A 14,940-nucleotide genomic window follows, 5' to 3' on the forward strand; every position below is an offset into this window, starting at 1 on the left:
GATAGTTAAATTTTTGACGTACAGAACAAAAAATTCTGAATTTGTAGGATTACAATATTTCTTTTATTAATATACGTACGTTGTACACACACATTGTAATATAATACGTATAATTATCTATAATATTATTAAAAAACTATATACGATTGTCAAATTATATTTTAATATGATATATTTACCATATTTAATGGTTTTATACGTGGTCATAAGATTTAGATACAAAAAAAACTTCATATACGATTTAATCTTAATTTCGGAATTAAAAAAACAAAAACAAAAATATACACGAATATCAATTTTTTGTCTTTTATTTTATTTTCACATATTTTGGAATCTATCATTTTATGAAATCGTATATCAGTTTTTTCCTAACCTTCCAAATCTTGAGCTGTTATAGTGCTATGATATTATATTTCGTAGTAATAATAATGATGATAATCATAATAATAATATGTCCTTCTTGACTGCACCGGGCATGATATTATTGTATAGATATCTACGTATAGTTATAGATGTGCGCGGAAGTTAATCTTTTTTTGACGGCCATATCAAATTACACGCGAGAAATTATATAGATGACGTCTACGCGTATAAAGAATATTTTGTTATTTTTCCCGTAGATTCACAAATCACCGTAGTACGGCTTAAGCCATCGTCAAATCGCACAAACCCCCCGATTGGGTACACCGGCGGATGTTGGATTCCATCTGTCAGCGCCGTAGCTGTGCCGTCACGGTTCGTTCATGACGGATAAAATTAAAAGATAATAATCAGTGTATATCGGTGTTGTTTTCCTCGGCTTGCACGTACAGCAGTCGCACACACGTAATACCTAGCCGGTACCATTCAAAAGAAAAATATGTATATGTGTATATATATATATATATATATGAAAGAGAGAGATACCAAATAATAATAATAATGTATCGTAAAATAACATCAACAATAATTGTGGATCGTGTATATATAGTAAGTATATTTTTATTATGTGAGAACGACGACGAATGTACACTTGTGGTTAGAAGGGGGAATACAATCACGTATAGAGATATTATGGCCTACTACTAAAAAAAAAAAAATACTAGTATAATTTAATATACCTCCGACGTGGACCAAATTCATGGCTATACTTTATATACGTGTGATACGAGGATACGAGCACGCGTTCTTGTGGCTTCGGAAGTCACGTACCCTGTGTGGCGACTACGACGGCGATGAAGGTGACACGCGGATCATTGTCACGTGAACCCGGCGGCGGCGGTCGATTATTAAGCGTATGTATTATGTTTTCCGATTCGGTTATACATGGTGTAGATGATTTTCTTTTTTATATCGAGTGGCATCGACGATTGAATATTGAGTATACTCTACGAATGACATGCGCAAATAAACACTAACTTTACAGATACTTAGATAGTAGTTAAATATTATATCGGTCTAAGTCGAGGGTTTTTAATAATATATAAATCATACACCCCTATAATTTCTGCAGTACACGGTGTACTTGCGTTTATTTAAAGCGTTCACATTTGTTATTTAGAACTTTTCACGACTTCTCATAATATAGCTACAACTGATATTTGCATCCATATCATATCCAAGATTTTTGTATCTTAAAAATACGTATACAACATAAATATGCAGTATGGTATGGATTTTAATTTAAAAAATTAACCTAATTTTGCGTTTGTTTGATTCAATTTCAGTGAACTAATTTATGTATATAATAATAATAGGTAAAATATAAATATATAATATTAATGATTATAATTTTGTGCATTATTTGAAAGGTTTTGTATTTAGTGAAACTTGATGACAGCAGTAAAATAAGACTTAATTGATAATTTCTCGGTATTTATTATATTATAATATGTAGTTTCCTCTCTCTCTTTCTCTCTCTCTCTCTCTCTCTCAATTTTTTAGTCACAATACTTGAAGCACACTTTAAGGTGTTTACCTACCAGGTTTGGTTGTATGTATGGCACTCGTCAGTCACCACTTTTATACGTTCAAACAAACGTGCGTTTATAGTCTTTTTACGAGTTTCGATCTTTCTTTTGTTTACTTCACGACATCACCATAATGCGATAGTGCAAACGAAGATTTCCATAGCTAATTAGATTGTCCTAAGAGCATTGGCGATAAAAACTGAACAACCGTTAAAACGGCCTGTCGTGTTGCATAAAGTTAAATATCGCATTATGATCACAATCTGAAACGTTGTTCGATAGGTTTTTAATCATAATTTATACAATAGGCGTATAATTGTATCTATTTTCGCTAACATAATTATTACTACCATTGATTATTCATTTATTATATTATTTATAATTTAGTACTTTGTAGGTATAATCAATGTTACTACTCATGAAAGATACAACCTATATCATTCGATTCACTAATGGTACCTACATTATGTTTGATTACAATAAAGAACCTTAGTATATAATATTCAATCCTATCTATAGACTGCTGTAAGTATTTTGACGACAATGATACTCAAAAGTAATTTTCACTCACACTAGAATCTTCCATAACACATAATACCAAGTATATTATGTTATTTAAAATAAACGGAATAGCTATTCAAAATGATTTGTATGTGTTTACTTTCATGTCATTTTTCTATTGGTGTTAATTATATGTTTATCGATTATGATTTCTTCAACGACTATAAATTTTATTATATGTAAATTTAATTCAGGATTAAAAAAAATAATAAACTGACATGTCTCAAATAAATAATAATAATAAAATGTTTTAGTATTATTGAATTAATATTATACATTATTTTGTATAATATTTATTTAACTCATCTAAGTCAAATTATAATTGAAATATAGGTCACATAATGAAAAATATTCTATTGAAATTATAATATAATACATTATATTGGTTGGTACATTCAGTTGAAAAACGTAAGCTCTACTTTGAAAAATACGTTATAAACATCTTAAGAATAAGCATGTCATATACAACAGTTTATATTTAATGCTATATTTCTTCTGGAATTATAAATAATGGTATATTACTATAATATGTAGATAAAATATAAATAATAATTAAAATAGATTTGAATTAATTAATTACGAAATCATCAAATATCAATTGATAATGGATAGATATTTTTATCGTACGGGTTTCATATACCTATACACAATACACATTGTCGTCTCTGTATAATTAAAAAAAAAAAATCATTTAAAAAAGTATTATCTCCACCGATAGTTTGCAGGTTAATAATTAAGGTCCTAATCTTTTGAAAAATACTGTTTTTTTAGAACTGCGTTTTAACACAAATTACACAATAAAAAGGACATTTATTAATTCAATGTTTATTATTGGGTATTAATATATCGTATTCAATGATTTATATTTATTTCTTATTAGTTGGGTGTTTGCTGACGATGAGTATGCAAATAGTTATCTTCAAATGGGAATCTTAATATTTTTTATTCTTACTTTCTGAGATTTTATCGTTCGTTAGTGCTGTCTGTGTCTCCATGCACTCTGTGTAACAACACATCAAAAACCTGGTGGTCACCACTGTGAACCGGTTGTCGAATACGGTAAAAGTACTATTTCTTGTGAATTTTAATTTACACGTCACGCATACGGTGCGCGGGAAATTTAACGATAAGTTAGAGAAATTAGAAATAAACGAGCTAAAGAGGATATTTAATTTAAATTTATATTATTGGTATCGGAGAAGCAATTGTGGAAAAAAAACCGAAGTCGATATTATTGTTCAGTCACGGTCCGAATGATTTAAGGGTTAATTGACCGGTTAACAGCTTAAACGAAGTGGTATGGTGAAAGAAAATCAAAATTATAATAATAATTTTTTGGTGCAATAAAATAAAACATAAGATTATTATTACTATGTATTAATAACACAATGAAATTTCACACCGGATAATGTTTTATTAGTTTAATAAACAATACCTAAGTATTTTTTGAAAAAGTTTATATTTGTACGGTTTTATTATGCTTCAACAATCATTCCACATACAAAAATATCGACAACGGTTGTCCATGTATTTTGAAAGAATTTTATTTTCTAAACTCAAAAAAGTGCAGTATTTCGCTACAATTTAGTGTTATTCGATCTTTATTCGTTCAGAAACAATGATAATAGTATAGTAATTTGCTGTACCGAAGTCGATGGGTTATTTTGTTCTCACAATATTCTGGAGGATATTGACCAACTAACCGTAAATGATGAACCGTAGGTAATAAACGACTTTATGGGAAAAATGTATGGCCACTGTTTGTATAATTGACAGCCTGTAAATTGACATGCACGGGATTCCTATACGATGACTTATTATTGTTAGGACGTCAGGTTCATACAGTGTGCACAAGCGTGCGTTTGTGTGCTTTGAGGAAGGAGACCGAAGGAATGGATAAATATTATGGATGATAGGTATAATATGGCTACGTTAATAACAAGTATGTAAGCGGCTAATTTTTTAACGGTGAAAAAATATATAAAGGAAAAATAATCTCTACCTAGTTCTCATACGTATGGCATTTTTTTTTTTTTTTATAGAATTAAAATTAAAATTCTAAAGTCTCACAGGTACGAATACAATAATATACTACGCACACGTTATATTAGTAAACTTATACTGTAGTAAATAAAAAAAAATTCAAATATTTGTTTAAGTACAAATAATTTATTCGGCAAGTGCACAAAACTAAGACTTCATACAAATAAAGAAAACTTATATATCTTCAAAACAAGAACAAAAACTGTGTTTGTAAAATCTCGTGGTATAGAAATAAAGCGCATAAATCCTATTTATATCTCATTCTCAATTTATCCAAATTAGTGATGTATACATATCAGTGTAATGTTGAATTTTCATTATATAATGTTTTGTATAATACACTTCTATGAGACGAAATTTTAGTTTTGTTCGAATTAAATAAAGCTTGTAGTAAAGTTAATAAAGATAAATTATTTGTCAAAAAATGCTTATCATTTATATGCTTGGATTGTAATGAAAATTTCATACGATAATTCATTTTTTATATATTTAAAAAATAAATGGTATTATTTTTTTCAAATTCGATATGAAATAATTTCAGCCTAACCAGTGTTAATAAATAATTACATACAACACACTATTAATATGATTTTACATTATTGTTATTATGTTGATTTTTAAAATATTTGATAAGCGAATAAATTAACTTGTGGTGCAAAAGTGATGGATAGTAAAAACTTGATGTGATCCAATAAGGAGGGTAAGGCTTGTTGACGTTAATAAAACCATGTTGTGTGCGTTTACACACCCATGAGATGGGCAATGCACTTCAATCGTCGAGGTCGTTACCAAACTAGAGTTTAGGGTGGATTTTTTTTTTACGTGGTTTCGCAAGACGTGAAATTTCGTAAAGAGCTCTCGATGCGATATTGAAGCGATTAAACCGAAACGGGTATTATGTGCACGCCGAGGGGTGAAGGATAAAAAGGATCAAGTCGGCTCAGGAAAAAAAAAGTAGAAGATTTCATCATCATCGAGTAACAGCTAGATGCTGCAGAGGAGGGATGGACGCCATTGAAGTTTTCCTCGTCCCCGGCACGTAACCTTTTGCGATACAGCTTTTTTTCTTTTTTAAGTGCCCTTTTGCGTACAATACACTTATACGAGTTTGTAGGTACATTTATTATATATATTCAGAATATCGAATATATTTTTCTATGCATATATGTATATTAAAGGTATAACGTGTTTATTCAATTCAAGATTAATTATTTTGGTAAGCAGTATAGATAGCCAGTAGGTATGAACACTTTTAATTAGTATATACGAAGCAAATGAATAATAAAATAATTGAACATTTTATATAAAATATATTTATGTAAAAAGTATTGAAATACGCGTTTTGCTACGTTAATTTGTCACTGTAGCTTGTTTCGAACAAGAATTATAAGCATGCGTCCTTTTTTGGCATTGATACAAATATTGATAGTATAGTGACATACATAAGTGAATTTAAAATGTTTAAGTACGATTTGTACTAGGTTCTTAGCATATAGCAGTGAATTGAACTATATTTTTTAGAAGGTACTATTTCAATACTTTTTAATTTACTCTCTATAAGATGATTAAACATTAACCAACTACAATGGAGGTAATATAAACAGCGTTAAAAATTTGTACAAAATAATTTAATGATTAACTTTGTAAATAGCGTTACTATAATTTTATTAAATTAGTTAAACATTTTTTGAGAGAATATCAGAATAAATGATAATACAAGGTATCATATATCTTAGATAAGGTAAGTATGATAAAATAAAATGATACAAAATAGAAATATTTATTTCTGATTTTAAATTACTCTCTATATATTCAATAAATCTAGTTAATGATATTATATTATACTAATATGATGCTTGATACTTGGTTTGGTAGTTGAATTTGTACTTCAATCATTAAAATTTCAAATTTTAACCAATTTAATGGTATTAATTGTGGTGTTTAATAAAACTCAATTACCATTAATTTAGATAATACAAATATAAATTTATAGTATGAACATTTTTATAATGTTATTTAAATTGAAAATTATTATTCCAATGTATTATTTTTATAAAACTTTTTGATAAGTATTGAAAATTGGGTGGTTCTTATTCAGTGAACATATATGTATCAGTATATGTCAATAGAAAGCTAATTTAGACTGCCGAGTTTCGTTAAATTAACTTTCGAGAAAACATGCAAATTCCAATTCCCTTTTTTTGTCAGAGTTAATGTGTTGATGGGATTTTCTTTACCATATTTAATTTTCATCATTGAATATAGTATAACAAATTGAAAACCTTTTTCAGCCAAACAATTGACTATATCGTTTCGGTGCAATCGCAAGGGTTTCGAAATTGCGTTTCGTTTAAATCGAGCTCGAGTAACAACGTTTAAACATGGGATTTCTTTCATTTACCTCTCCACTCCTGTACAACCATACAGGTATTCAGTAGTGTAGTTTACACCGTAGCGGGTCAGAGCAGTGTGGTTTTGGTTCAGGTATATAACGTGTAAATGGACCATTCGTGTACCGGCATTGTACAATATGCCGGTAAATTTACAAGAAAATCGGAATTTCTACCGACATTCCAACGCTTAATCGGCCTATCTCGGGCTTATGCGTAACGGATTTGGAAACCAGGAATTGGCATGGGTGGATAGTCATAAGGTTTATTGCGGTCAGTACTTTAGGACACTTGAGTCCATTTACAGAAAGGATAGTATTAACGTTATTACAATCTTCAAAACAAACTCTCAACAAATCGACATGAATTAAAGAATTAAAAAAAAGTAAATATTTATAGTTGATAATACCTATACACATTTCATTTTAAGTGATTTGGAAGTTTTAATAATAAACTTTATATCTATTAAACAACTACTAATGGAGTAATATAATTATATACATTTATATATGTAATTTAAATCAATATAATATGAACATTTTTAAATAATAAAATCCTTTATATTAGGTGTTATCAAATATTAAAGTGTTAATAAAATGTTTTAAATAAAGTACTTCTCAATATTTCAAAAAAAATTAAGTCTAATTGAAGATTGCGTAAGTTGTAAATATAACTAAAAAGCCTTATAAGCTCTATTTGGACTGTCCTGAACGTTTCTTAAATTTAATAAAACCTATTATGTGAAATGAAGCATTAAATAAAATATGAAATATAAATTTTTTTTAAATTAAAGTTCAATTGTCTTTTTTTTCGTCACTGCCGTAATGCTTAATCGGTCGGTGAAACTATTATACGAAAATCATAATACCCGTTGGCAGCTTATTTGACAATATTTATAGCACATAAAACGATTATTCGTTACCCTATTATTTTATACAAGTTGGTTCACAAAATTCATGACGATAAATCGATCCGATGAGTGTTCCTTTCATGTGACATAGGTACACATAATATAAAATAGGAATATATAGCATGCTATTGGAATTTTCTTCAAATTTTATGGGTCGTTAATTTATTATTCATAGTCGTAAATTGCTGATGAACAAGTTTAATAAAAACAAATCGCAATGCTTAGCTTTTCAATAAACACTTGTATAACCATATACATTTTATAATTTTTTATTTATATATGTACTTAGATGTATTATAAATTAATACTACGTATTTATAGTAATATCAATTGTATGAATAGTATGTCCTAAATAAGAATCAAAGAAAAAAATTCTTTTTTACTAGTTATTTATAGTTGTTTCTAGAATATGTTTTTAAATCGAAATTTATAAGATATATTTACATTTTAAATTACGAAGAAAATCGTAAATCCCATAATCTAGATCGTTGTATAAATGATGTGTTATATATATTATATATGACTAGGAAAAAAAATATTAAGCATTAATGAGATGGAATTTTCTGAGTGTCTACCATGTACAAATGGGTATTAAACTATTAAGTGTATTTTTTAACATTGAAGTTTTGATAAGCATAAAATACATTTTATAGTTTTAAAGATTTTGATTCGAAACTTATAAATTAGTTTGTCTCTCAATGGTTTTCCTTTACAATGGTAAACTACTCTGTTATAAATTTGAATTACAACTTGAAATATAACTAGCTAATTAATATTGTAAGACAATGTAAGGATTTATGATTGGATACATTCATAGTAAAAAGCTTATTTGACTGTACGCGAACTACCGACACTATTTAGGTTAAGTATACTATCTATCAAAATATTTCATACCACGAACGTGACCTTCCAACATTTTTACAAGTTTACATATATTATTAAATATAAGATGTATCTCATATGTTTGAGATATATTTTTTAACATTTTAAAGAGCCATATATTTTAAGATACCATCTGAATCTCGTTTTTTACTTTTTCGTTCACACTGTTTCAGTAACCTATCCTATTCTACATTATTATTTTTTTTTTGTGACAACGTTTTTATCTGTCAGATGACAAAAATAATTTTTCATCTTTTTAAAATTTTCTACACATTGTCAATCAACAAATGTAACTTTTAAATAAATATTAATATGCATACCCAGTATTCCAATATTTTTATCTTGCTAATTGGTAGCCTACTGTAATATTGTTACTTATTATTAAAGCAGACAATTTTCTACTGAATAAAACTACATTTTATTTGCTAAATATTTTCTGTATGTAAGTTATTTGAAAAGGAAATCTCTATTATTTTAACAAAATAGAATATTGAATGTAAGTATAGTGATAACCTGATTTTAGTTGAAATATAAATGTAAAAATAATTATTTGATTAATATTTAAATTAAAATACCAAGGATTATATTTTACTAAAGTATATATTTCACTATTATCAGATATTTTTAAAATTTAATTTTAACGTAAAGTTTAGTTATTTTAAATGAAACCAAAGTTTAAAACTTAATTTCGTGGTTGCATATTAAATAGCAAAATGTAATATTAATGATTTTCATAAATACCATTTAGATCAATACACATTTTAAGTAGACATAATAATATAAATCGTACATTTATAGAAATAAAAATAATTTAGGATAAAAGTAAATATTTTTAAGTGTATTTCATTATTTTGATTAAAATAGATTTATCAATATTCCAATGATACTCAACATTTAATATCTTTAAAAGAGTAATGAGAACAAAATAAAGAAGAGAAATTATATTTAAAAGAAAATATAAATGCCTCAAGCGGCCAAACAGTGAAAATAAACGAAAAAAGACCGTTTAAAATTTGAGACGCCATCGCCATCACGAAGATTAGCCAACAAACTTATTGTGTATATAGCCGCTGGACATTTATACGAATACATTTTTTATTAAAAAAATAACTTTTTGCATTCTTCAGCTATATTGTAAGCATCGACGCACAATGAAACTATAAATTAAATTTCAAATATGAACTATAATAATAATAATAATAATATACGATATTTTTATTATGATACATAGATAAATCGAATGAGAATGAATCTAATAAAATATGTTGACTTATAATATAATATGAACATTTAAAAATATAATATAAATTATTATGTTTTATTTAGTTTCTCATAAGGTATAATATTATAATAATGTTTTATCGAAATGTGTTTCTATAGCTATCAGATAATCAAGTTTACGCGGTGGCAAAATCGGAAACCTGAGTTTTGTTTATTTGCATCCGTAATCTATTCAGTAATACCAATGATACTACTTATATTTGATCTGATGGAGTGGGCGTATAATTATATATATAAAACGATTAAGAATCTGGTTGAATTTCGGACGTCAATAAAATACACATTCAAATTAAAAATATTATAAATATTTTTTGTCGGCAGTTAGGTAATATCAATAAAATATTTACAAGCTACAACTCGAAATATAATGTACATTAATTAAAAATTATAATAAACCGTATTTCTATAGATATATGCAGTTTTAGCTTTATGATTACAATTATAGGATATGGATATTATACATAGTACCTAGTACCTACGAATTAGTTTTTTCATGTAATATATTATTATAATATACATGGTTATTGTAAAACTCAATATTTACAGATTGCATAGGTTTATCTTAAGGAAAGAAAATGAGAAAAAAATAAACTAGTGCATTTTTAATTTTGAAAGAAAACAACCGAGTTGAAATCAAGTCTATATAGTGATTATTAACTTTTCAATAACCGGTATAGGCGGTATTGAAAAATTCGCCAGGATGCAAAAACTGATTAAAAATATAAGATACATAGGTTTAGGTACATATAATATAATATATCTGTGCAAAGAATTTTCTCGCGTTGAAAGTATGTTATCCATAATCAATTAAGACAGTTTCCTGTTTTCAAGTAGGTATATATCTACGTATTACAATATTAAATTATTAGATGTGAGGGGGAGGATCTTGATAACATTCTTTTTATTTTATAAAAATACTTAAAATAAATTCTTCATTATTTGTAGAAAATTTAATATTAGCACCAAACTAAGATTCACTTAAACGACATTTTATAATATTACCATGTTACACAGTGTGCTTATGTATTTCCTATGCAGTAATAGTTAACCATTCACATAAAAGATTTAGTTAAAAACCTGACGAAATTATCATCTATATAAGTACATAAATAACTAGACGACGGAAACTAACCTATCATCGAGTCGGGGTGGAGGCGGCATAAAAGAGACGGTGGACATTTGCTGGAGTTCCATAACCGTTGCTCTGCCGCCACCGCCACCGCCGTTGACGCCAAAAGTCGAAGACGAAGCAGACTGCTTTTTCGTCGCTCCATACAGCTGTCGGTAATACTTTTCCTGATCTCCGTACATCCAACACACTTTCCACCATTGGCGGCACATCAACACGTTCGACGACGGTGTTTTGTTAGCGGTGGCGGTGACGGACGATGACGACGCGACCGTCGCGGCGGCGGTGGTAGTAGTCATTGTCACTTCGCGGTAAACCGAGACACCCATCGCGGGCGGAAAATTAAACGACAAGGCCAAGAATTCACAGTTCAACGGCAATCGGATAAAACGATTTTTGGCAATAAACGTGCGAACGGTCTATGGTGCACAAGAACGAGCGCGCGCACTATACGCGCCAGAAACGGCGAAGACGAATCGACGGCGAGACAACCCGTTGCAGTGCTCTGCAGGCTACCGGTCGGTCTCGGACACTGGTCCGCCTCGCCACCACCGAGCACGGTCGACGTCGCGGCCGACGACGACGATTGCCTCGCAATCACCGTCGCCGCACCACCCGCCTCTTCCACGGCCGGTCTCGAGCCGCACACGGTTTGCCGACGAAGTGGCGTCGGTAGAGGGGTGGGAGAAACACCGGCGGCTAGTCGGCCTGCGATCGTCGTATCCTTTTTCCTTACGACTACCTATGTCGTGTTATTATATAGGTTGTGTGGTTCGACTGCAGTAAAATTAGACGGTCCGTTTTATATAATATACGCGTGTAGGTACCCGAACGCGTGTGCGTGTGGGTCGCGTGTGTGTTATAATAATATTATAACGTTATATTATATTATGTAGTAGTGGTGCGCGAGACTCCTCGGGGCTAAATGAGAGAATATTCAGGTATTTTTTCTTTTCTCTCCTTTTTATTTTATTACGTTTTTCATCTTTTTTACCGGCGACGACGGATTTCGTACAGCAACAACAATAACAACAACAACATGCGGTCTAACTTGCAGTGTGTAGTAAAAAAAAAAAAAACCACGCGAACGCACCGCACCGCACAGGTATATTAAACCTATAGATATTTGTTTAAGATTTAAATGGGTCTGGTCCAATTACATAAATTAGGTAATAGAAATACACGTTTGTTGATAGTAATATTATTCAAATTATCAATACAAATTAAAAATACATATAGTTAGATCAAAAACTAAGAGTACAAAAAGGAAAACCGATTTAAAATTCAAGACAGATAATATGTATTAGCAACGAGAATTAGTGTAAACAGAAAGTGTGAATTTAATTTAAAATCATGTTGTACCAATATTTTTAGGTTTTAAATAAATAAAAATTTGAGTACGAGGAATGTGGTTGTTTGGATATGAAACATTTAAATGAAAGGAATCGTTAGAATTTTCGTTGATTTTTTTTTTAATTACATTTAATATCTGATAGGTATGGAGACCATTTTCACTGATAAAATACCTACCAAATCGTTTTATAATATAATATAATATAATAATCGACGTTCTCCATAATACATATATATACCGTAATAATATTATATAGCTATAGGCTATAGATACCTTCCATGTTTATCGCGTACTCTTATATACCTATTATATAAGACCGTGTGTCGTGCTCCGAGGGATGGTGAGATGTGTTTCGGGGTGGCTGTGAGAAGGGTATTTTTTTTTAGAACGTTGGCGCAGGGTTTCTCAAAATATCAAAAGGTTCTACGCTGTATGTACGATATTACACAGTTTAATATTATATTGTTAAACAGTGGACGATGACACCGTGTAATAACAACGCTGCCGTGCCCGGCACGTTCCACGCGGAATTTCTCGGGCGAGACGTTCCGGTAATAATTCGACGCTATAACACAAAATCGACCGTCCGCCGTTCATAATTCGGCCAAATTAACTGACTCGGCATAATTGGAATTCCGTCTTAACAAGTCGTAATGTCATTTCAATTACGGAGACGACGTGAGATTCAGGTGACAACGAAGACGGCTCGTGCATCACGGCTATTTTACATTGGAGATTTTCGTCGGAGACGTGACAAATATCCCATTACGAAAAGATGTTCCACCTAAAATGCGTCTGCTGCATTATAATATTCTGTGTGATATAATTAACGTTTTGTACAACGACATGCAAGGATTTATACAACTTCAGTGTTAATAATAATAATAATTATACAAACAATTCCCTTCTATTAAAATTAAATCATCAAAGATGTACTTTGTTAAAAAATGATAAACAATACAATATATTATACTATATTTTCTAATAGTATCATATTATTCTAATATATATTATACATATATTATATTCAAAGACCAATACCAATATTTATACTACAACTACATAATATTAATATTATTTACGAGTATAGGTACTTAATATTTTAAAGCTGAAGAATTGGGATACGATTATACTTAATACAAGATGGTATAAGATGGCTCACTCATGAATTTTGTTATGACTCACGAAAATCGAATATTTTTTTATTTAAATAAAAGACTAGATTACCACAAGACAACAAAAGTTTCAAAAAATGTTTTTGAATATATTAGGAAAGTTTTAAGAGTAGTTTTAATTATGTTCGAAAATATTCTAAGTAATACATGGGTATCTAATCCGCAATGATCGAATCTCGGTAAAATTAGTTCATAAAGCAAAGCAAGGTTAAATACAAAGTAATCCTACTGATGTTGGTTTGCTGTACCTAAGCTGAAATACCTACGCTAAAACCAGAATACAAAGATATACACTAATAAAATGCTGAATTAAATGTTAGTTTATTTTTTCTAGGCCAAATCAAATTATACAGCTAATATAATATAGATTAGGTTTTTAATAATTTTAGTTTTATACCTTTATATCTGCACGACTGAATATATTATTAAATTATGTATAAATATATATAACTGATATTGTAATAATTTCATACAATACAATTCAGAAATCATATGCATTGTACCCACTGCAGTAAATTAATATAATATAAAAAGGTATAGGTAAAAACAATAGTAGAAAAATGATGAAATTTCGACAAAAGTGAATTTGTTAAATCACATGGATATAAAACGTGCTTACAGAATAGTCTCAGGAGTAAATCCTATACTTTAGGACTTTTAGAATATCAATTAATAGTATTTTTTGGTAAAATAAATTGTATTCATATTTTAAATTTTAATTATTGATCTTAAATAATTTGCATATTTGTTTGAATTTACCAAACATTAACTACGATTTATTAATATAACTAACTTGTTCATTTACATCGACATAATGTGTGAGCATGGGATAGTTTGTGGTATAAAATGTCGACTTATTCTCTACAGTGAACCCTTCTTTTCATTTTAGATGACTTAGTTATAATATTATGTTGTGTACAAAGGAGAGAACAAACACATTTAACTGTGTTCAGAACAATGTTTCTTCTCTATCCTAACCAAGTCATTAACATGTTTTAATAAAATCGACCTCAAATTATTTTATTTCCCTTTACGATACCTAATGGTTTGAGCATTTTATGCAACTGTTTCAATGATAAAATGTTTTGTTCAAAATAATACATAAACCATTATTCAAAATTTGATTTGTTGAATTTACCTTAATATGATAGTGGCCAATATGTATATTAAGTGTTAATGCCAACGTGTAATAATAATATTAAAAATATTTTAGATATATTTATTATTGTATGCAATAAAATAATAACTATTAGCGTTTGATATATA

General features: G+C 29.1%; 1 protein-coding gene across 3 annotated transcripts in view; it reads right to left on the reverse strand.

Moving 5' to 3' along the window:
• The window catches only part of LOC114130175 (protein prickle-like), a 163,635-nt gene that overhangs the window by 59,523 nt on the left and 89,172 nt on the right, over positions 1-14,940 (reverse strand). The window contains exon 1 of one of the 3 annotated variants that reach the window (XM_027995080.2): positions 11,149-11,718. The exons of the other annotated variants lie outside the window; for them this stretch is intronic. Coding sequence (XP_027850881.2) covers positions 11,149-11,474 — 326 coding nt within the window. The 5' untranslated portion in view covers positions 11,475-11,718. Of the gene's footprint in view, positions 1-11,148; positions 11,719-14,940 lie in introns of those variants that run through there. 3 annotated transcript variants of the gene reach the window in all.

This window comes from Aphis gossypii, chromosome 1 (genome assembly GCF_020184175.1).
Source record: "Aphis gossypii isolate Hap1 chromosome 1, ASM2018417v2, whole genome shotgun sequence".
Taxonomy (NCBI): domain Eukaryota; kingdom Metazoa; phylum Arthropoda; class Insecta; order Hemiptera; family Aphididae; genus Aphis; species Aphis gossypii.